Here is a 25,423-nt window from a genome sequence, read left to right on the forward strand (position 1 = left end):
CCGGGAAAGTGTCAGGGCTCTGGCACAAGAGGTTCCCAGTGATGGGGCCTCTACATCAACCGGAGGAGCAACTACTTCAGTGAGGGGGCTATCGCAAGAGCTGGTTCCAAACATTCAGCCTGCATTCAACAAAGGCGTCCTGAAATGCAGATACTGTGATCAGCTACTTCTGCTCATGGTTCGAGCATTGGAGAACCCTAGCTGCCGTTCCCAGCCCTAATTTTCTTTGTTTTTTTTGCTCCTGTTGAGCAGTTTCCATTCCCTGTTTTTGTTTTGTTCTAAAAAAAGAAAAAAGAAGAAAAAAAAGTTCTTTTCAGAACTACCTCCAATTCTCATCAAAGAGCTATATTCTTAAAAAAATGAAAAAGAGTAAGTGAAGTGGAGTGCATTGATAATGGAAAGGAAAATGAGTAAGAAAGAACAGAAAGGTATGAGAGGAGAAAGGAAGTGAAGTAGGGGAACTGAAAGAAGGTGAGTGTTGGGAAGGAAAGTAAGGAGAAGGAGTGTGAACATGGGGAATGTGGATAGTCAAAGAAAATGTTGCAAAGGAACGGGGGTGTGGAAGGGTAAGAAAAGATGCATTGCTGGAGTTGCATCATTTTTGTGACACACTCCAGCAATGCATCTTTTTTGCGCTTACAGATACGTCTGAAATACTGATGTATCTGTAAGTACTTCCGACATAATACGTCATATATTTAATATGACGCATGACTAGAAGACTGAAGGCCTCATTTATGAGGCATGCGTCACTTTAACGCCACCGGTGCGGCACTTTTTGTGACGCACCAGTGCTGTAAAAAATGCACCTTATTCAGTCATATTTACAAAGTGACGCATCTAGGTAGATGCGTCACTTTGTAAGCCCCTGCGCCACATTATACCTACGTCAGGTGTAATGTATGCAAAAGGGACGTATTGACGCAAGAAAGGGTCGTAGAGGTGACGCAGTGAAATCTATGAGATATCACTGCGTCACTTTTATGACGCTGTTGCGTCCAAATCTTGCGCCTGTATCACAACAGGCGTAAGACTAATGCAGGCCCTTTCACATGGGGCCTGGCCCCATGTGAAAGGATGCATTGCTGGAGTTGCATCATTTTTGTGACACACTCCAGCAATGCATCACTTTTGCACTTACAGATACGTCTGAAATACTGACGTATCTGTAAGTACTTGCGACATAATACGTCATATATTTAATATGACGCATGAGTAGAAGACTGAAGGCCTCATTTATAAGGCCATGCGTCACTTTTACGCCACCGGTACGTCACTTTTTTGTGACGCATCAGCAGCATAAAACATGCACCTTAATGAGCTATATTTACAAAGTGACGCATCTAGGTAGATGCGTCACTTTGTAAACCCCTGCGCCACATTATACCTACGTCAGGTGTAATGTATGCAAAAGGGGCGTATTGATGCAAGAAAGGGTCGTAGAGATGACGCAGTGAATAAACTGGGTTTTCCCCATGCTACGCTCCCCGGTCCGCTCCCCGGTGCGCGTACCGGGCGCTCCCCCCGCGCAAATCGAAAAAAAATATATTTGTTTTGCCCCGCGGGGCCTTTTTATGGCCCCCACATCAAACCTAGGGGGTCAGGGAGGGTCTACCCTGCCCCCTTATGGTCATTTCCCCTTTGTTTTTGCCACCTCTTGTGTCTCGATCCTACCGAGACACAAGATGGCGGCCGCTCCGGACTGTTTTGAATGTTTACAGACACCGATCAGCTTTCCGTGCGCAAGTCGCGTAGCGCGCCCGGTGCGCTCCCCGGTGCGCGTACCGGGGTGCGCCTATAGATATATATATATTTTTTAACCTAAATAACTCAAAAACCACTGGACCACATATCTTGAGACATAGCAAAGGCACATCGGGCTACCAGTCCCTACAATTTTGCCAAGTTTGGTGGAAATCCATTCAGCCGTTCGGGCTAAAAGTGAGTACGACCGCCCTATGGAAATTAACATGGAGAAAACACGTTTTGGGACCCCCCTTTTATCTCGGCCCCCGCTTGACAAATCCCCCCCCCACATTTTCAGGGAAGGAGCGGAGCGGGCCACCTTCTTTGAGAAATTCGCGAAGATTCGTCCACCGGCGCCAAAGTTATTCCCAATAGAATGTTGCGGATTTCCTATGGAAAGTAGATCCTAACTATAACTACCTACTGGCGACCGCCAGTAGGTAATATATATACGCCGAAACTGGTCTGCCTGAGCTGATAGGAAAAGACAGTGCGAACATTCTGCAGTGCTGTATTTGTGGCAATAAATCTACTTGAAAACAATTTCAGCATGTGTCAGCCCGTTTTTCAAGAAAAGCGGGATTGGAGGTGAGATTAAAATCGGAAAGTCGGCCTCGCTGTACTGGCACGCCTCTTGGTTTGGTGCTCCGCATTAGCCGACGAACTTTGTGGATTGCGTGCACGGACTGCACAAATGCGGCGCCACCCCAGCCTGGACTTTGTGTGGGCATTCGGGGAAAGAGCGACAGCTGGTCTGTTGTGGAGTTGTTTCGGGGATGTAATTCGCCATGTTCCACACAACGAAAAAAAGGAACGGGACATGCTGAGAACTGACTTTGTCAGGGCACAACTGTGTGCTTGTGAGAGGGTCACTGTACCTGGCTCACTAATTCGGATGCCTGCGGTTCCTTTAAGTGTGTGGGAGGCACACTGCGAGTCATCTTGGGCCTTGGGAGGGGGAAACACTTCAAGTCCTCCCCCAGTGATGTCATCTTTTTGGTCCAATGAAAAGACTCACCTGGCGTTTTCAACCTGCCCGCGAACGTCTGTGTGAACTCTACCTTTTCAGCACGTCCGGCACTGAAGAAGGCATTACGCCGAAACTGGTCTGCCTGAGCTGATAGGAAAAGACAGCGCGAACATTCTGCAGTGCTGTATTTGGTGGCAATAAATCTACTTGAAAACAATTTCAGCATGTGTCAGCCCGTTTTTCAAGAAAAGCGGGATTGGAGGTGAGATTAAAAGCGGAAAGTCGGCCCCGCTGTACTGGCACGCCTCTTGGTTTGGTGCTCCGCATTAGCCGACGAACTTTGTGGATTGCGTGCACGGACTGCACAAATGCGGCGCCCCCCCCCCCAGCCTGGACTTTGTGTGGGCATTCGGGGAAAGAGCGACAGCTGGTCTGTTGTGGAGTTGTTTCGGGGGATGTAATTCGCCATGTTCCACACAACGGAAAAAAGGAACGGGACATGCTGAGAACTGACTTTGTCAGGGCACAACTGTGTGCTTGTGAGAGGGTCACTGTACCTGGCTCACTAATTCGGATGCCTGCGGTTCCTTTAAGTGTGTGGGAGGCACACTGCGAGTCATCTTGGGCCTTGGGAGGGGGAAACACTTCAAGTCCTCCCCCAGTGATGTCATCTTTTTGGTCCAATGAAAAGACTCACCTGGCGTTTTCAACCTGCCCGCGAACGTCTGTGTGAACTCTACCTTTTCAGCACGTCAGGCACTGAAGAAGGCATTACGCCGAAACCGGTCTGCCTGAGCTGATAGGAAAAGACAGCGCGAACATTCTGCAGTGCTGTATTTGGTGGCAATAAATCTACTTGAAAACAATTTCAGCATGTGTCAGCCCGTTTTTCAAGAAAAGCGGGATTGGAGGTGATATATATATATATTCACTGAAAAAACCATAGGTTTCACACCAGTTATAGTTAGCTGGACATTTTACTCATACAAAACCAATTGAAATTCTCCCGTTATAGTTAGTTGTACTCACTATAACTCGCACGCCTGCAATCCACTGCTGATGATGTCACATTTTACATCATTCATGACATGGTCAGTGACATCACTGATGACATCAATGATTACATCTCAATTGACATCACTGATTACATCACTGATGACATCATCCAGTGAATGTGGTTTGCTTTGATATTTAAATATGTATTATAAATACACTACTTTGCATTGAAGAATGAGTGGAAATATAAATATAAATGTGTGGATGGTGGATTTCGTAACAGTGTCATTGATTGTTTCCTTGACTAATTTGTAGAGGCTCACTATATATAATGTGTTGTTACTAAACTGTGTGAAAGTGTTATTGCTTTGCCTTAATTGCTATGTTAAAGACTATATTTGTTATTGGATTCTTAACTGAGTATTTGTATGGGTAAATTAATGTCCATGTGGTTTGGTGGGGGGTGTGTGATTGCCAAAAAATGTGTGAATAGTTAATTCAGTAGGTATATGAGGTTAAGACTACATGTTATAACAGTTGTTTCAGTGAGTGTATATGTTTATGGGTGTGGTGGTGATGAAATATTTCTCTCAATGGTACATCTCCATTAAACTTGAAAAAAAAGGCAGTGTATGTGACAGTTATATCTAATTAAGTGTGCCTAAGACTTAGTGATTGTATGAGTAACTATATGGATAACTGTATACTTGTAATAGTGGTTTTATAACACACTAAGTGTGAGTTATTATCTATATAAATAGATGAAGTGGTGTTTGTATAAGTGTGTAGGTGAGTAAATGTAAGTATAATCAATTGTTTGCATAAGTCAGAAGAATGTCTTTATAAGTGAATACAATGTGTGCTGGTGTGTAATGTTGAAATAGGTGTATAAGTATATTTGATAGTGTTCTGTTGATTATTCACTGCATATAACACTGAATCTATAGGTAAGTGGTGCTGTGCCAAATTTTGGAATATTCTCCACTACTCTCTCTCTACTACTCTACTACTCCACTACTCTCTACTACTCATTCTCTACTACTCTACTACTCTACTACTCTCTCTCTACTACTCACTCCCTACTACTCACTCCCTACTACTCACTCCCTACTACTCACTATCTACTACTCACTCTCTACTACTCTATACAACTCACTCTCTACTACTCTCTCTCTACTACTCACTCTTTACTACTCACTCTCTACTACTCTCTACTACTCATTCTCTACTTCTCACTCTCTACTACTCTCTACTACTCTCTCTACTACTCACTCTCTACTACTCACTCTCTACTACTCACTCTACTATTCACTCTCTAGTACTCACTCTCTACTACTCTCTGCTACTACTCTCTCTCTACTACTCTACTACTCACTCTACTACGCACTCTATACTACTCACTCTCTACTATTCTCTCTCTCTGCTACTCACTCTCTACTACTCACTCTCTACTACTCACTCTCTACTACTCACTCTTTACTACTCTACTACTCACTCTCTACTGCTCTCTACTACTCACTCTACTACTTACTCTCTACTACTCATTCTCTACTACTCACTCTCTACTACTCACTCTCTACTACTCACTCTACTATTCACTCTACTACTCACTCTCTGCTACTCTCTCTACTACTCTCTACTACTCACTCTCTACTCTCTATTACTCACTCTCTACCTCTCTACCTCTCTCTACTTCTATCTCTACTAGTCTCTACCTCTACACCTCTCTACACGCACACATATATATGCATATATATATAAATACACATACATATATATAAATGCATATGCATATATATATATGCATATGCATTTATATATATGTATGTGTATTTATATATATATATACATATATAAACATATATAATCTGCATATCTATATACATACAAATATAAATGCATGCATACATATACATATATGCATACATATGCATGTTATTTACATGAAAGTTTGAAAAACACTAATAAAAGCAAAGCTAAAAAGCCACCTTAGTACAAACAGAATGGCTTTAACTTAAACGAGGGCGGGATCTATTGCATTTTCAATGCTTGTTTACTTTGGTTCCATCAAGAAGGCATTCAGATGTGTCACACATTTGCCATAAATTCTGAATGTTAGCACTCTAGTTGCTCATTAGATCACTGTAGTAAAGCTACTGCTCACCAGGGAAGTCTGCTGCTGGTATTCAAGGTGCATGTTTCAGTCTGCATGTCAGAATTCTTTTAATGAAATGGAAGAGGATTTGAGAAGTCAAAATGTGCCCTAATTTTTCTTTCTTCTGCACTAATCATAATTTCTATGGCAAAATGAACCCCCTCATTTTGTTCCTTTGCAAATTAAATGTTTTAAGTGTTACCACTTTATTCCAATCAAGATGACTTCAGTTGTGCCATACTTTTGTCATAAGTAAGACTGTTAGTGCTCTAGTTGTTCTTTAGAACACATGGGACATTCTGTCATTGGGCTATACTTGGGCTACATCTGACGGATATTTGTGCTACATTTGGGCTCTATTGTCTCTGGTGGCCATCTTGGGAGACTTATTTGTTATGAAGTTTCCTAATTTCCTCATTTACTACAGTCTCCTCAGTAGGAAATACTTTCAGTTTTCTACTTTGATTCCATCAAGAAGGTATTCAGATGTGACACACATTTGCCATAAATTCAGAATGTTAGCACGCTAGATGCTTATTAGATCACTGTAGTAAAGCTACTGCTCACCAGGGAAGTCTGCTGCTGGTATTGAAAGTGCATGTTTCAGTCTGTATATCAGAATGTTTTAGTGAAATAGAAGAGGATTTGAGAAGTCACTCAAAATGTGCCCTAATTTTTCACTCTGAAGCACTAATCCTACTTTCTATGGCAAAATGAACCCCCTCATTTTCTTCCTTTTTAAATTAAATGTTTTCAGACTTACCACTTCATTCCAATCAAGATGGCTTCTGGTGTGCCATACTTTTGTCATAAGTAGACTGTTAGCGCTCTGGTTGTTCTTTAGAACACTCTGGGACATTCTGTCATTGGGCTACATCTGGGTCATATTTGGGCTACATTTGGGCTCTTTTGTCTCTGGTGGCCATCTTGGGAGACTGCATGTCAGAATTTTTTTAATGAAATAGAAGAGGATTTGAGAAGTCACTCAAAATGTGCCCTACTTATTCTTTCTGCAGAACTAATCATACTTTCTATGGCAAAATATACCCCCTCATTATGTTCCTTTTTAAATTAAATGTTTTAAGAGTTACCACTTTATTCCAATCAAGATGGCTTCAGGTGTGCCATACCTTTGTAATAAGTAGGACTGTTAGCGCTCTAGTTGTTCTTTAGAACACTCTGGGAAGCTGCAGTAGAACACAAAGGAATCAACTGACAGTCTATGTCCTTGTTGGATGTACATGTTTTACTGAGAATGTCAAACTTCATTCTCACGTGACTGAGAAAGATAATGTGAATTTACAGAAAATATGCTTTCAGTTTAGCTTATAGATCCCGTTCCAAACCACTGTGTGAAAATCATGAGATAATAGTTTTCTTTCAAACATGATTCATTATATCCCAGCAGAAGGATTTTTCACATGGTAAAATCACCTTAGAACACACCACATTTCCTAAAATGAGTATGGTACCATCAACAAATGATTTATAATGTAACTAAAGTCCTAAAACCTTCTATTAACTGCAATGCTTTTTAATGAGGTGCTATCATGTGTATTGGTCCCAAGATGGCTGCCAACGCTTCTTGGATGAAGTGCTGACAGCCAATCAGATCTCACGTTGAGATGTGTGGTTAGGCTCCGCCCAGATATATATATATATATATTTTTTTTTTCTCAGGAACTACTGGAAGGATTTACACCATTTAACCAAAAGCGTGATCTGCATACCAGACCCTACCATTTTCCCAAATTTGGTGTAATTCCGTTCAGCGGTTCGGGCTGTAGCCGTGTCTAATCGTCCTATGGAAATTAACATGGAAAAAACACGTTTTGGGACCCCCCTTTTTTCTCGGCCCCCGCTTGACGAATCTTCCCGAGACTTTCAGGGAAGGAGCGGAGTGGGCCATCTTCTTTGAGAAATTCGCGAAGATTCAACAACCGGCGCCAAAGTTATTCCCAATAGAATGTTGCAGATTTCCTATGGAAACTAGGTCCTAACTATAACTACCTACTGGCGACGGCCAGCAGGTAATATATATATATATATATATATATATATATATATATATATATATATATATATATATATATATATATATATATATATATATATATATATATATATACACGATTTATGGTAAAGGCATACGTAGTAAAAGCATATGTGTTCTAAAAAAAATGCAGGCTAGAAAATTGGATGTAAAGGCATGCAAAGTATTTCCCTGCGTTGTTCCATCATACAACCGTGTCATGGGCACAACTGCTTTAAATGTGGCTGGTCCTTCGTTCTTAATGGCGAGACAAGCCTACAAAACTCTAAACTATGTCCGCAGATTAATTTTTAGTCGTTCAAATTCATTTAAGCATACCCATGCATTATTCTTGTGCCTTCTACAGAAAAAAAATATGAACACATCTATTTACTGAACTCGCACATAGGACCATCTTTACATAAAATGCATGGGGTCGTTTTTTTATTTGACTAATTATGTTACATAATGTGCTTTCGAGAAGGTAATCTACAGTTATTTAAACATTGTTTATATAGTAGTTAATGATACTTTTTCATGTTCCTGCTATGTTTTTTGTTTATAATATTATCATCCAGTCCTTGTAAATCTGTTACTTTACCACCTTACCTTGCTACCCGCTTAGCCTTATAAAGTTAACAAGGCTGGCTGTTAGTATAAGTGAGCATAAATGAAGAGCTTCTTATTATCACTACAATCACTGTATTCGCTATCAATTAGCATACCACAGAGAAAGTAAATTTTCTTGAAACCATTATCAAGAACGGGAAGCAGGCTTTGTGTTACATTTATTTTTCAGATGGACATTTTGCCACCTGCACTGCAGAACCTAATTGAACAGTGCTGCAGTTGGAGGTGGCGAAATGTCCATATACAGGGTGAGACGTGGAATGGGGTCTTTTTTGGGGGCACTCACGTAAAAAAAAAAAGGCCATCCCTGCATGCCAATGTCAGCGTTGAGAGACTGTCTCGGTATTTGCCCTGGTGGTGAAATGTCCACAAATAATCAAGAACAGGTTTCGAAACATACTTATTCACTGTTCTAATTTCAGAGTAATGCAATACTAGGCTGCACAGATGGTGTTCTGGCAGACACTAGTCTGTTGTCTCCTCTCATTTGTCCAGAGACTGAGGAGGGGACAGGAATGTCGGTAGGCAGTCCCATCATCACGTCTACATTCTCTGGCCTCTTTCAGTTCTCAGCAGTGGTGGCTGGCAGGGAACGGGCGTGGCAGGCAGGGTGGGGAATACATTAAAAAAACACTTACCCTTTGCCGGCCGCGTCTCTCCTCAACTTCGGTCCCTTCTCACTCCACCTTCTCCTCAGCTTCGGCGGAAGCAGGAAGCAAACAGGCTCCCTTCCCTAAGCCAATCACAATGCTGCAATGCAGCTGTGTGATTGGTCGGAGCGCTGTGGTTCAGCACTCAGAAGGGAAATGGGAGCCTGGGGACGTTCCTCACCAGGCTGGGTAATGCAGCCTGGTGAGGAACATGAAGAGTGCGCATGACTGACCGGCCCAAGACGGCCAGCCAAACAGTCATGCGCACTTTGAGTGTGCCATCGCTTCATCCCCTTGACCCCTGTCCCACCCCACCCTAACCTAGACCCCTAGTAAAAAATAAAATGATAGTAACAGGGTTATTATCATGTTATTTTTCCTTTCTCCTGCTCTGAGAGCAGTGGGGGGACTCTCCTCCACCTTAGCAGAGGAGTCGCCCCTGGGTCTCAGACTATGTATGACAGGAACAGCCCTTATGTCAGTACTCAAAAAACTGCTTTATTTAGAATTAATTTCTACGAACTTTGTAGATAGAAAAGGAAACATGTTCTAAGCATACAATTAATATAAAAAAAACTCTAATACAGCCTAGCCTTGTATGTCCTTTTAATTAAACCAGAAAAGTATAGAAACTACACATGTAGTGTAGTAATGTGTACAAGTCAGAGCAAGAGAACCCCCCCCTCCCGATAAAGGAGCAAGAATAATCTTTTGCTATTTTTTGTGTAGAAATTTGTAGACCATATATAAATTCTACAAATGTCACATACAAGGGGCAAAAAGCAGACAAATCCACAAATGTGCACTGTGTCCCAAGGTGCAAAAACACATTAAAGCGAACAGGTGACAATTTTATGTACAGGCAACAACTTTTTATATGTTCATAAATGCATGCATATGCGATTCAATGAAAATGGCAAATTCTTTTAAGCCAACATTAATTAGTATGCTTTGGTGCTGACGGTGTTTCAAATTCTTTCGAAATGCGGAGTTCTGCTCAGGACAATGAGATATCAGGAACACCTATGTGGGGGAACCAATGGAAATATGGTTAATGGAGGGAGGAAATATCTACATTAGCAGAGTAGAGTAATAAAGGAAATATTATCTGATTAAGGGATAGTCGCAAGGTCGTGATTGAATGAGGGACCTGTGGGAATGATAGATAACTGTATTTAGTGCATTGTCACAGAAGGCGAACAGTGGAATGTGCTTGAGTTAACAGAGCTCTCACCAGGATGTGTAAGATTTCCAGTGACACCCATAATGTGATAGATAAAATGTACCTACTCAGTTGTGCTTAGAACCTGGAAGAGTAACCAGCCATTACAGCGTTAATATTAATTTATGACTGTTAGAACTTCAATTTACCGAATGGTGTCAGAATTGGCAATTAAATCCCCCGTGAAGCCAGTAATTGTCCAAAGATGTGAAGTGGGAGAAGAGTGCACAGTACCTATCTCCAGGAGTGAATCCTCTTTTTGTACCATGAGGAGGATTAAAAAACGTACCCCACTGCCAGATTGAGGCTTGGAATGCAAGGTACTGTCTCTGGGCATATTGAATGCTTAAACAGTGAATAATTTGGGAAAAAGTGAATTTAGGGTGTACCTGAACCGGTGAGTAAAAATGCAGTCAATATGGTACACAATGAAATATTAGCAACAGAAGTGGATGACAAACTGTCTTAGTCTTCATTAAATAAAGATATCCATAGCATTGCAATTTCATTAGTTACATTCACAAAATGTCTTAATTACAGTTTAAGTAACCAGCCTTATTTACAGCTGAATTTCCAGTTCACAAGGGTCAGTTTCAGGATCACATTGATCACTCCATTGTTATTGGTTACATTCACAGAAATGCTCAATTACACCTATAATTATGGTTGTACAGTTTAAATAACCAGCAGGAGTTGTAACTTTAAAACCAGTTCATCACACAAGTATATAGTTCAATATTTGCAAGAGGAGATGTAGTTTTGCCATTCTTCCATTGAGTTCAAAGCTCGTGCGATAGTCACAGCATTCTAGCCATTGCAGAATGGCACCAAGGTTTCTTCCTTTCTCTGGGAGGTGGGCTTGTTCAATCACTTGCCACCTTATCAGAGTTGTGGTTGTAGGCGGGGCATTGACAACCTTACATTTGTTTCTACTTCTTTGTTGCCATATGTGCTGTTTAACCTGTTGTATGGTTTGCCCATGTATATAAGTTCACAGGGGCATTTTACCACTTTAGTGGAGTTACAGTTGGAGATTGATTTTAACTCCTGATTGATTGTGCCATGCATGAATCTTTTGGTATTTAATTTACAAGCAATGTAGTTTAGACAGTAGAAGAGACCCAGCACAGGTGGCAAACCCCAGATGTCTTCCCAGGTGTGATGCTGCTGATTTACTTTCCCTACTGAGTGCACCACATAGTCTTTTATGTTTTCCCTCTCTTGTAGGAGATTAATGGCACCTCAAGTGACATGTTATTAGCTTGAAGAACAGGCCAATGTTTTTTGATAAGTTTTTAACCACCTGGTTGTTATGAGGGGAGAAGGTGGTAACATGTTTTTGCTTTTTACGTCATGGTTTCAAGAGTTGCTCACTAGGGGTGAATCAAGTCATTTTGATTGCTGACCTGACTAGCTTATGGGGGTTTTCCCTTTCTAGTAATTTGGACATGAGAATGTTAGCCTCAAGTAAGTAGTCTTCCTTAAAACTACAGTTCCGCCTCAGTCTCACGAATTGCCCAAAAGGCTGACCGACTTTCAGTCTCCTAGGGTGAAAGCTGTGGAAACTCAAAAGGGTATTTCTTTCTGTAGGCTTTCTCTAAAGACTTGTGAATAGTTTTCCCTCAGCATACCTAATCATTAGGTCAAGGAAAGATGTCATGTCTTAGGGGAAATTGCTGGTATATTTTTACGTTGGGTTGGTGTTGAGATACTCAATGAAATTCCCTAAAAAAAATTCTGATCCTTCCCTAACCACAAAGATGTCACTAATGTACCTCTACCTGCATATCACCTGTGGTCTGAATGGGCTTGTGTTTTTGAGTACAAACTGTTTTTCGAGGTAGTCAACTTACACATTTGACAAATATGGGGCAAAATGGCACCCATGGAAGTTCCTTAGAATTGTTGGTAGTATTCCTGTTTGTGTAATAAGGTATTTTTTTGTGAGAACAATCTCAAGACGTTGTGTGACAAACTCAGTGGAGAATTGTGTCAGAAATGGTCACTTGTTGAGGACCTTCCTAAGGACTTCTACACTTTCTAGCTGTGGGATATTCCTATAGAGAGATTCGATATCAAGGGTAATTTTTTCCCAATGTATTCACTATTTTAGGCTTTCATGGGCCATGAGACAGTTCCTTGCATGCCAAGCCTCATGCTGGCAGACCGCCATGTTTTTGACTGGTTCTCCACTAAGTTGTCTGTCTTCCGTTAAAAAAAAATTGTGTACAATATAGTTCGTAGTTTTCATCTCCGGTCCAGGTGAACTCTGAAAAACAAAATTCCCGTAAGATTCACAATTTGAGCCTTTAAAGTGGCCAGAGACCGTTCCTTGCGGGCGGCCTTGTTTTTTAACTGATCCTCCTCATGGGACAAACTGAGGATTCAATGCTGGAGATTGCTACAATGCTGTGTTCTTGCGGGCGGCCTTGTTTTTTAACTGATCCTCCTCATGGGACAAACCGAGGATTCAATGCTGGAGATAGCTACAGTGCTGTGTTCTTGCGGGCGGCCTTTTTTTTTTTAACTGATCCTCCTCATGGCACAAACAGAGGATTCAATGCTGGAGATAGTTACAGTGCTGTGTTCTCCAACTTCCTGTCTTTAGACTGATTTAGCCAGTGGCTTTGTGTGGGATATATTGATTGCTAAGAGAACATTTGTCCACTACTAACCGACCCACAGGGTCGAAGCCTCATTAATTGCCCACTGTGACACCACTCTGTAATTTAGATGCTGTAAGAAGTACCCCATTAATTACTGGTTACTATTCCAGGTTGCAAGCACAACCAAGTGAGTACATTTTATGTATCGCATTTTAGGTGTCACAGAAACTCTTACACGTACTGCTGAGTTCTCTATTAACTCAAGCCCATGCCATTGTTTGCCCTCTGAGACACTGCACTATATACCTTCATCTATCATGCCCACAGGTTCCATCATCAAGTTCAAGTTCAGTAATTTATATAGCGCACTACTCACCCAGGGGGTCTCAAGGCGCTTAAGAGAGGATGGGTGCATTACTTATCGAAAAACTAGGTTTTGAGCTGCTTTCTGAAGGAGAGGTGGTTCTGTGTAAGGCGGAGGTGATTGGGGAGGGAATTCCAGGTTTTGGCCGCTAAGTAGGAGAATGATCTTCCTCCCATGGTGGATCTATGGATGTGCGGAATTACGGCGAGGTCTTGATTGGACGATCGTAGTTGGCGGGTGGGTGTGTAGAAGGACAGACGTGTGTTGAGGCATTCGGGTCCTAGGTCGTAGAGGGCTTTGTGTGCGTGGGTGAGGAGGCGGAACGTTATTCTCTTGTTGACGGGGAGCCAGTGGAGGTCTTTCAGGTGACTGGAGATGTGAGCTTGACTGGGGATGTCCAGTATGAGTCTGGCTGAGGCGTTTTGTATCCGTTGGAGTTTTTTTTGTAGTTTGGCTGTGGTTCCGGCGTAAAGGGTATTTCCATAATCCAGTCGGCTAGTGACCAGTGCGTGGGTGACTGTCTTTCTTGTCTCGATGGGGATCCAACGGAAGATTTTTTGAGCATGCGTAGGATGTTGAAGCAAGAAGATGAGACAGCGTTGACTTGTCTGGTCATTGAGAGGGAGGAGTCTAGGATGAAGCCCAGGTTGCGTGCGTGGTCTGTAGGTAAGGGTGCTGTACCCAGGGCTGGTGGCCACCATGAGTCGTCCCAAGCAGAGGGGGATGATCCTAGGATAAGGACTTCTGTTTTGTCAGAGTTTAGTTTTAGACGACTGTTCTTCATCCATTTCATCCATTCGGCTACTTCTTTCATTCCTTCGTGTAGGTTTTTTTGGCGGTGTTTGGGTCTTTGGTGAGGTAGAGGATCAGCTGGGTGTCGTCTGCGTAGGAGATGATGTTGAGGTTGTGTTGTTGCGCGATGGATGCGAGGGGACTCATGGGACTCATCCAATCACAACCTTGTGACTACCTTTTAATCAGGTAATATTTCTGTTATTACTCTAGTCTACCAATTTAGAAATTCACTTCCTTCATTAACCATAATTTCATTGGTTCCACACATAGGTGTCCGTGGTATTTTATTGCCCTGACCTCGCCATGTCAAGAGTATGAAACACCGTCGACACCAAAGCACACTAATTATCACTGGTTTAAAATAATTTATTATTTTCATAGTTTCGCATGTGTGTGTGCATTGATAAACACATAATAAAAACTGTTGCCTGTACATTAAATAGTCACCCGTTCACCTACGTGTTTTATTACCTTGGGACACAGCACACATTTGTTGAATTGTCTGCTTATTATATCCTGAATGTGACATTTGTACAATGTTTATGCTGTCTACAAATTACTATTCTACATTTGAAGCTATCATACATTTCTGGTTAAATTAAAAGCACCCATAAGACTAGAGCCTATTCGTAGTTTTACTACATTAACTTTATGATTAGAATATTTTTTTTGCCTATCTATAAAGTTCATAGAAATGAATTCCTGGTAAACCTTTGTTTTGAATACATACTGGGACTATATTAGAGACTCAGTGTTATCAAACCCCAGAACAGGGACTCTAACCTCGAAATTTTTTGAATTTAAAATGACTATGCAATTAGAGCCCCTTATGGATGAAATTTACCCTCCATTGGCAAAAAGCTTATACTTAAAGTTCCGGTATGGTATTTTGCAATTAAAAGAAAGGACAACTAGCTGGAACTGTAATAAGGGGTTGCCCGGGGCCCTCGGCTCCGATATATGTGAGTTTTGTGAGATGGGGCTGAAAGAGGATGTGTCCCACGTTTTATTTATACGCCCAGCATACCTTAAAGCCAGGAAAAAATGGCTAAAGCCAATCTGCAAAAGGTTAGGCCTCCGACAAATTAAGGTTGGACTTAGAATTTTTAAGGGAGACACTGTTCAACCGATTGTGTTCAGCCTGAGTCGTTTTCTCTTATGTGTAGCCTTGATTAGGAAGATGAAAAATCAAAAAACCTAAGGAAATAGGCTAGTTTACCATGTTACTGAGTCATCTGTTAGCTGCTAAAGTGCTGCTTGCTTTACTGTTCTGGTGTATACTTCTTTTAACAAAAACAGATGCTTAATTTATTTATTGTTTTATTATTCTGTATACCTATTCAGTGTTCTTGTATACTAGAGGGGCCAACTAGGACCTAGTCACCCGCAAGTAGATGATCTGGAAAATGAATTGAACTCCATGTATTTTATGCAAAGGAAGTGTGTTGATATTTTAATCCACCCGCTATTTTATTATGTATTTAAATTGTGATATGATGTATTATGATTGAATGTATTGTATCTTATAAGGTTTTTTAAACCGAATAAAGATTGAAATGAATACATATTCGTTCAGGTCGCAGCAGACCCAAGGGAGATTGGAAAGATGAGTGTCAGACACACCCACCAGCAGACAGGAAAATGCACTCTGCATCGATGCAGCTTTCAACTTTTGGCATGCTCCAGCTTTCAGACCTTGGTTCTGGGCAGGGAGGGCAAGGAATATAAACATTGTGGTGGGGGAGGGTGGCAGGAGGTTAGATACAAGGTTTTGAAGCATTATGATGGGTGGGATTTACAGAGGATGGCGTGGATGGTTAGCAGGGTATGTGTCATATTTTGTGTATTTGAGGGACAGGGAAGTTAAGAGCTAGGGTTGTGTAGTGGGTAGCCTGCAGGCTAGATTGGTGTTTTTTGAGGAGGCTACTAACAAAGGTAGCAGGACACCTGGAATATGTTATGTTATTTTTAAAGAATGTTTAAGGGAGAGGGGCTGAAAGAGGTGAGCCATGTTGTGCATGGTGCCCCAGGATTCCTCTGCCCCTGCAAAGCTGAACACTGAGATCAGCTTATCAGGGGTAGAGGGTGGAGAGGCTTAGCTTAACATTGTGTATGGACATATCTGCCAATAACAGTATGTCACTTGGAACCATTTGGTGGCAAACAACCCTGTTACTGACACCTATCCACCTTTAAATTCGTATATAATACAATCTAGTTCTGATATTACTGCTCACCTGTAATGGGAAAATTGAATCTCTACTGCACTGTAAGTAGCTGCTATAATTGGTGTCTGATGTCTAAGTCCCTTCTACCAGAGCCAGCAAAACTTGTCAGTGGCAGATCTCTGAGCACAATGACAACTCCAGATAGCTAACTTTTTAACTTTCTATTTCCCCCACTAAAATTTCAATACCATTTTGTGATGAGAGGTGATGTAATCGAAGATATAGAGTCTTGGAAGTAATAGAGTATATAAAGTACTTTAATGTAAGTACAGAGTTAAAGCTGGTGTTCCCATTGAAAGCTCAGGAGCAACTGACAGAAATAGAATACCAGAGCACCAAGTTACATGGTGACATACAAGGTGACATCAGCAAAGATAGAATGTTCGTATTTAAAGGGAAGATGCAAAATAAGAGAATACAACATATCCTCCATCCTTCCCATAAAAAGTGAAACAACAAAAGAAGGGGGAAAAAAAAAATATATATATGCCCACACTTTCCATTCCCGCACCTAATGGCAAACAAAATCTTGAAGATGACTGGGTTGCCTCCTGATTCTTTGAGGTAAAACACGGGCGTCACTGTCAGTAGAAACTTCATCATCACTCGCACGCCCAGGAATTGGATGAGACTGTAGACCACCAGAATTGTCACTTTTCGCTCTCTTGTAGAGAGCAACCCTCCTCAAATTCCAGTGTTCACCATTATAACGTGTCACAAATTTGTCATGGACTGATTTAATTTTGAAAGGACCTCTGAACTTGGTACGGCCCTGACCTACACGACCAGGTTTAACCTTTACCCAGTCATTCACTGCTAACTTTCTCTCTTTCAACCTATCACAAACCTTAGATGAACCACTCACCAAATCCGCCAAACCGATGCATTCTTTCATCCAAGCTGGAACCAGTTTGGTACCAGCCAACCGTCCCCTCATCATGTCGAACGGAACATTACCGGTAACACCCTTCTCCGTTGTCCTATACGCCCAAACTAAGTCATTAACCATGTCTCTTACACACCCACCAGAACTCACAGCCATCTGGATGGCACCCTTCACCATTCTGTTAGCTCTCTCAACGATACCATTCCCCTGTGGGTTATACAGTGAGGTCCTGGTGTGAACAATACCACAAGCATCCAAAAACTTAACCATATCCACTGAAACCAGTTGGGTCCCAATATCAGTAATGAGTCTAACAGGGTAACCCTCCTCCCTGAAAACTTCAGACAACAAGTGGATTGTGGATCTTGTCGTTATCTCCTTAGTGAATTTCACCACCAACCACTTGGAAGTTACATCAATCAGAACAAACCCAAATCTCATGGCCTGACTCAAAGAGTGAAAAGGACCAATGAAATCAAGGCACACGGTATGCCAGGGCAAATTCGGATTATCAATTTTGCCAACATCAGCCTGACATCCAACTCTCAATCTCTTCTCACTCTCAAAACACTCTACGCACCTCTCAACCCATTCAGAGACCTGCTGGTCCATACCTGGCCACCAGAAGAATTCTCTAATTCTCCTCTTCGTAAGGGATTGCCCAAGGTGTCCTTCATGTGCCAACTTAAACAAGATGAATCTCAATTCCTGAGGAGGAATAAAGTTGTCATCCTTCATGATAACGTTACCCTCAACATCCAGAATGGATAGGTCCTCTAAAATCTTCAGATAAGGACGTACACCCACAGGTAGAGTACTCTCTCTCCTTGAACCTTTCACAATTAATTCTTTCACACACTTCAACACCGCATCATCAGCCATACAAGAATTCCACTTACTCTTATTAACAGCACCAGTGCAAATATCCACTAATTCATCAATAGCTGCTACAGCTCCCTCCGATTGCATAGCTTCAACACCCAATTTGTCCACTACCTCCCAAGGCAAAGGAAGCCTAGACAAGCCATCTGCCTGAGAATTCTTCCACCCAGGAATATATTCTACCCTATACAAGAACTCTTGAAACCTAGCGGCTAATCTAGCCAACCTCGCTGACCCTTTTCCTGCACCACCCGGAGAAAGCAATTTGAGTAAGGGTTTATGGTCAGTCAACAACCTAAACTCAAATCCCCACAAGTACATCCTGAAGTACTCACAACCCCATGCGGCTGCCAACGCCTCGCGCTCAATGATGGAATAATTCTTTTCAGAACTGGTAAGTGTCCTTGACGCAAAAGCTACTGTCTTCAGACCCGAATTATGTTCATGCGCTAACACTGCACCAATACGAACGGCACTGGCGTCAACAGTCAACAGTGACTTCAGCTTGGTATCAAATGGAGTTAGGATATCAGCCTCTCAAATCGCCTTCTTGATGTTAGCAAAACACTCATCTTGCTCATCAGCCCACACAAACTTACACCCCTTCCTTAGTAACAACTTGATCTTCTCTGTCTTCGCTGCAAAATTCTCAACAAACTTGGCATAGTATTCGATAAGACCAAGGAATGATCTTAATTGATCCTTGTCACAGGGTGTAGGTGCCTTTCTTATTGACTCTAAAAGATCCCTCTTGGGCCTCACACCAGATGCAGAAAGAGTGTAGCCCAAGTACTCCACTTCCTCCACAGCAAATTTGCACTTTTCCTTCCTCAAGGTCAAACCTGACTGCTCCATTCTAATTAGAATCTCCCTCAAAATCTGATTGTGCTGCTCAATCGTCTCTCCAAACAAAAGAACAGCATCCTGAAAATACACAACGTTACTTATTCCCTTCAAAACTGATCCCATCATCCTCTGAAAAACACCTGCCGCAGACGCGAGGCCAAAGGGCATACGGGTGAACTGGTAAACTCCCTCAGTAGTGATGAATGCAGTCAACGCCTTTGAATCTTTGTGCAACTTTATCTGATGGTACGCACTCCGTAAATCCAAATTCGAGAAAAACCTACCACCCTTCAATGACAGAATCAATTCGTTAATATTTGGGAAGGGAAAATTATCCACAACAATATTCTGATTAAGTGTGCGAAGATCCACACAGAATCTAAACTTGCCATCCGATTTGGTCGTGATCACAACTGGCGAAACCCAAGGTGAAATCTCTATTTGTTCAATCACACCGTGCTCAAGCATTTCATCTAGCATTCTCCTAACCTCTTGTCTTGCTATGAAAGGAACCTTCCTTACTTTGTGCTGCATTGGAACTGCATCCTCTCTACGTACAATCTTCTGTACGTACCCTTTCAGCTCACCAATACGTTCAGCAAACAAGTCAGGCATGCCCTCAACTATCATTTCAGCAGTCATTTCAGCTACAACCATAACCTGTTGTGTCGCCCTGGGATCAATGATGATGTGAAGGTCATACTGATGACCCCAACCCAAAATTGCCGGACCAGAACTAGCAACATACACTTTCCCATTAATGGATCATCCCTGAAACCTAATCTCAGCTTCCATATATCCTAACAAATCAATACATTCTCCTTGGTATCCACAAGGATTGATGTCTTTGGGTAACAAAGCAGTTCGCGCCCAATTCTCCTTGAATAAGGATTCTGGAACTATTGTCCAAAACGAACCAGGGTCAGCCATTAATTCAATAACTTTATCGTTGATATTGAAACTAGCTCTAGGTCTATTTTTCCTACCTGGTTCCATTTGTTGTGCATTTAGCTCATCTAAGCATAACATTTTATCTGCACCTTCTACATTGTCTTGCACATTCATCTCACGCTTTACTTCAACAATCGCCACTTTATCACTATTTGATGTTTTGCACATCCTTGAGAAGTGACCCTTTTTCCCACACTTCCTACATTCTTTATCAATGGCAAAGCAACGCTTATAATCTGCACCATGATAGGTACTGCCACACCTTCTACACATCCTCACTTGATATCTCCCTTTCTCTCCACTGTTGTATCCTCCATAACTTCTTTTTTCAAATCTGTCATTTGCTTCAAACCCCTTTTTGTTCATTACTGCAACTTCAGTTTGCGCAACAGACAAGACTGACCCACCCCCACTCTCTCTCAAAGTCTCTTTTTTCTCCATTTCTTTCATACACGCAGTAGATTCCTCGACCACTTTAGCAATGTCTATCGCTGCTTGCAGAGTGGGATTTTTTGCTGCCCAAAGTTTTTCCTGCATCTTCTTGTTTTTACATTGGACAATCATCTGATCCCTTATCTCATCTCTCATCTCTCCAAAATTGCACTTCAAAGAAAGTTCACGTAACCTAGTAACAAATTGGTCAACAGATTCCTCAGCTCTCTGGGGTTGAGTATAAAACTTATGTCTCGCCATGACAATATTCACCTCTTTAGAATATTGTTTCTTCATTCTTGCTTTTGCCTCTGTATAAACATTGTTAATGGCTCTACCATCTTGGCTCAAACCCAGCGGTAAATATTTAAAAGCGTGTTGACCTTCTTTTCCAAGAACACTCAAAAGCAATGCTTTTTTTCTTGTAGCACTAAAGTCTTTACCATCAAGAGCTTCTATGTAGTTTTCGAAAATATCAATCCATTCATCCCACTCAATGGGTGGTTCTCCACTTTGATGAAGAAACATGGGAGGAGCGATTACACTTGGATTCTCCATAGTACTTTAAATAAATATTTCAAGCAAGAGTGGTTTATAGAATTCCAGTAAAGTTCACAAATTTCCAAAAGTGTATTTTACATTGAGCTTCCTTGCTGTGTTGTTTCCCAAAAATAAGGTCTGAGTTAAAATATGTTCAAAGTATTTCGAGATAAGTTCATTGAGAGGCACACAGCACACAAGGGCACTGACAAATATTTCCAATGAAGTATAGAAAGAGTCACTAAACACTGTTCAACGATAACCTTCCGGGAGAATGTATTGCATTCACTTCAAAAGTAGACAAAGTTGAGAAACCCGATAATGTTTTCTCATGATTTTCCTACCTCACGCTAGCTCGTCCGGTTTGTCTGATTACCGCTAGCTCGTCCGGTTCGTCTGATTGCCGCTAGCTTGTCCGGTTGCCTAGTAACAAAATTGCATTCAAAATGGCCGCACGTACGTTTTTCACGCTAGTGACGCTAGCGCTACGTTACGTTTTACGTGTTGAGCTTTGATGCGCATGCGTGTCAAAACCAGGCAACAATGGATGGCTGCTGCTAGGCGCTGAAACCGAAGAAGCTCGTGAGTAGCTTTACTTTTGAAACATAACACGTTGACTCTTGTCGAGTTGCCGTAAACACTTTTAGAGTCAATTAGAGTCAAACGTACCCGTATACACTTTTAAATAGGAATTCTACGCTGACTCCGTACTAACATAGATTTGAATGTTAGCAAATTGACAGTCACAATACAAATCAACAAATATATGCTCACCGGAAGGTATCTGTAGAAGACTCTTGACGCTTTTTATAATAAAACAATTGTTTGAAATCAGGTTCCGAGTTGAAGATCGTTTTCTTCTTCTTTTTTTTTAAAGACAACTGCTACTAAATCCTTTTCTTTGATAAAGAGATCTTTCCTTTTCCACGCGTTTTTCTTGGTTCTTTTCTCACCAGTCGAGTTTTCTTCATAAAACTCACTCTGCACTTCATTTGCTCCATAAGCCAATCGTCGCCATCTGATGTAATCGAAAATATAGAGTCTTGCAAGTAATAGAGTATATAAAGTACTTTAATGGAAGTACAGAGTTAAAGCTGGTGTTCCCATTGAAAGCTCAGGAGCAACTGACAGAAATAGAATACCAGAGCACCAAGTTACATGGTGACATACAAGGTGACATCAGCAAAGATAGAATGTTCTTATTTAAAGGGAAGATGCAAAATAAGAGAATACAACAAGAGGACTATGATGTCAGTATGTTTATTAATTGCCCTATAGGAGTTAGCTACAATAAATTAGAATGCTGTCTACATGTTACTGCTATCAAGGGCAGCTCCTCCGTAAGAGCAGAGAAGCATCACCACCACCTAAAATGCCCCCAAAGCCTTAGAGATGTAAAAAATAAAATGGTAATACAATTACTATTTTATTTTCCATTCACCCATCCCGAACCAAGGGTCAAGATGGGACGGGGCCTGCTGAGTCAGCAGCAGGGAGGAGGGTGGGCTACCTGGGCACTTTTCTAGTGTGCATGTCCATTTGGCTGGCCCTCTTGCGACGACCAGCCAGACGTGCACATTGAAAGCTCTAACCCAACTGTCTTAAGACAGCAGGGTTAGAGCAAGTGCAGCCACCAGTGCCCTTGAGAGTGCAGAGAAAGGCTGCTCCCTCTACTCCTGGCAATTCCCTCTTGGTTAACATCATGAGAGCAGCAGCAGGATTGATTAAGGCAGTTGACTAGGGCACGAGCTGAACAGCAGCAGGAGGAATCGTGCAGCAAGAAGGAGGCCCTGTTGAAGGTAAGTATTTTTTATTTTTACCCACCAACCATTTGCCCACCCCACCACTCCTAATAGATGCCAGCTACGACTGACCACCATACGTTCTGGCCACTGCTTAAACTGAGGTGCTTAAAATATATTTTACAACCGATAAGCTGAATATTGCTGATATTTATTTTCAGTAATTCTAATTTAATTTTCATTCTGTGTATTTACCTCTTTAGTAACTGTTTCATAAGAAAGAGCAAGGGCTTAAAAGAGAGTTGGAGAAAGATAGATGGTGTGACCATATATCATGAGGAATAAAATATACCTTACTATTTATTAGATGAATATTGTACATCACCTCAGAGTTCTTTGGCTTTATAAAGGAACTTGAATTCCTGCTTCCTTCTTTTATAGGGCCCAGGACCTCCTTTGTGAATTGCAATATCCCTATAATGTATGGTAGTGGTACTTATACCATATGTATTGTGCTTCATGTGTGGATAATGAATAATTAGCTTACTATGTGATTTTTACAGATCCTTTTCATGACCCCAGACCATTATTTTGATAAAGGGATTAAAGCACTTACTCAGCAAAGTTGACCATTCATGATAATTTGTATTTCATGTTTTTTTCTAATTTCCAGAGTACTTACAATGGGGTTGGGATTTCTCGCCATCCCATTCCTGCCTGCCAGTAATCTCTTCTTCCGCGTGGGATTTGTTGTTGCTGAAAGAGTCATTTACCTCCCCAGTGTTGGGTATTGTATATTGTTTACTTATGGATGCATCATGCTAAGTAAACAAGTCAGAAGCAAGGTATGACTAAAGTTAATGGCAACATGATTAAAATGTAATAAAATTGGCCGTGAATCAAGTGATAAATGGTATTTGTCTCTTGTCTTCTTTTCTTTAAGAAACTTATTGCGGCTGCTATAATTGGATTGTTGTCTATAAATGTGATGCGCTGTATTGTTCGTAGTAGCCAGTGGAGATCGGAGGAGCAACTTTTCAGGAATGCATTGACAGTATGCCCTCTCAACGCTAAAGTGAGTTTATATTATCTTCTTTACTGGAGTATCATCTGTGTCTTAAATCTTGCCACGGGCAGGTTATGGTTTCAGTTTCCAGATGTATAGGCTAAATGTGTCGTACAGGGTGAGCTTTCCTTCAGTTCTTTCTGTTGACACGTATGTCACATGAAATAAACACCTCACCAGACACTTCCGTCCTGCATGCCAGGTTAATGCTTGCTGGCTGGAAGTGAGGATTGAAACTATAGATTCTGTGAGGTATTCATAGCTAGTCTATTGATTATAGCCTCCTCTGCTTCTAATGTTCTAAGCAAGTTGCTCTTTCTTTCCTTTCCACTCACTGACTGCCACATGTGCTGGTTATCCCCTCTGTCCTTCCTCTTGGCTCAGCTGATGTCCATGCTACAATGTGTGACACAAAAACATTGCTTCCTCATAAACTGTTCTAAGTGCTAATGGATACATCCTCTCATGGGTTCCTTCAGTGATCTGAATGGATCCAGAAATGTTTTTCCCCTACAATTGCTTTCCAGGTAGCGCTATGCAGCTTAAGTGGTGACTCTGACCATCGGAGGATTTAAGGCACCAGTCAGCGCACTTGCGTCGTTTCCTGTTTTTTTACCCCTCTTCAATGCAATATCAGAGTTCTTCACCAATGAAATTTATTTTGACAGCGACTATCTCATATGTATCTTCAAAAGGTTTTTGGATTAAAACACTGTCAGAATGCCACCAAAAGATTTCTTTATCAGACCCATCATTTATATGTTGTCTCTGCTCCAAATATGACACATGAGCCTTTAATTCCTTTTCGTTGATGCTTTCAAAGACTGTTGAGAGAGCAGGACTCCATGCATATTTTGTCCAAGGCTCTCACAAACACACTGAGCATTTCCTTCCCTTCAGGTAAGTCCCCCAACAAGAGCAATCTACCAAAAGGTCTTCCCACAAAAACACCATGGGAATAGGAAGTCTTCTTCCTTGAGGAAACGGTCCCATTCCGGCTCAGTCAATGAAGCTGGAGATATCAAGGCCACTGGCCAACCCCTCGCATGACAACGCCTTCTGGCTAAGCATGCTTTACATTTTCAGAACAGCCCTTGTATGGGTCAGTCTCTGAGGACAAGCCAGATCAGGTATGTTTGGTAATTTCTCTGACCTGATGCCGCCATACTCTGTTGTTGGTGCCACTTCTGACAGTTTGTGCATTCCAAAGTACTGACATACCCCATCCTTTGGCTGAAACCTATAATGTTGTCACTGAAGTTGTCCTTTGAGCTGATTTCAGTACCTCCTTCAAAACCCTAGTGCATCCTGTTTGTGCCTTATTAACTCTGTTCACATCCTGGTTGGCAGATCTGCAGCTGAAGCCGCATGGCGGCACTGGAAAGCTGTTGTTGGTGGAAAAAGTTTTCACATCCATTCTGACGCCTGGAGGATAGTCATCAGATGAAGAATCTGCATGAAGATAACAGAGGTAAGTAATTGTAATTTTCTTTTTGGAGTTAGGCACATGCAACTCCTTTGTACGCCTGCTGGATCTCCCACCTCGTCCTTTAATTACTCTTAAGTATATCTGGCGTGTTTTTGCCATATACTGCTCTTTACTTAGAAGCTTTGTCTGCCATCCTCTGCCCCCCGCCCTCCTTACATTCCAGCAGGTGGGTCAGGTATACCTTAGTTTTGAGGA

The 25,423-nt window shown here is 41.6% G+C and overlaps 1 protein-coding gene across 1 annotated transcript in view; it reads left to right on the plus strand.

The window, feature by feature from the left end:
- The window catches only part of TMTC4 (transmembrane O-mannosyltransferase targeting cadherins 4), a 996,962-nt gene that overhangs the window by 555,907 nt on the left and 415,632 nt on the right, over positions 1 to 25,423 (plus strand). Inside the window, exons 10-11 of the mRNA XM_086934371.1 lie at positions 23,347 to 23,518; positions 23,617 to 23,748. Of these exons, the coding sequence (XP_086790497.1) occupies positions 23,347 to 23,518; positions 23,617 to 23,748 (304 nt within the window). The remainder of the gene's footprint in view (positions 1 to 23,346; positions 23,519 to 23,616; positions 23,749 to 25,423) is intronic.

The sequence above is a fragment of the Lissotriton vulgaris genome, chromosome 8 (genome assembly GCF_964263255.1).
Source record: "Lissotriton vulgaris chromosome 8, aLisVul1.2, whole genome shotgun sequence".
Lineage (NCBI taxonomy): Eukaryota > Metazoa > Chordata > Amphibia > Caudata > Salamandridae > Lissotriton > Lissotriton vulgaris.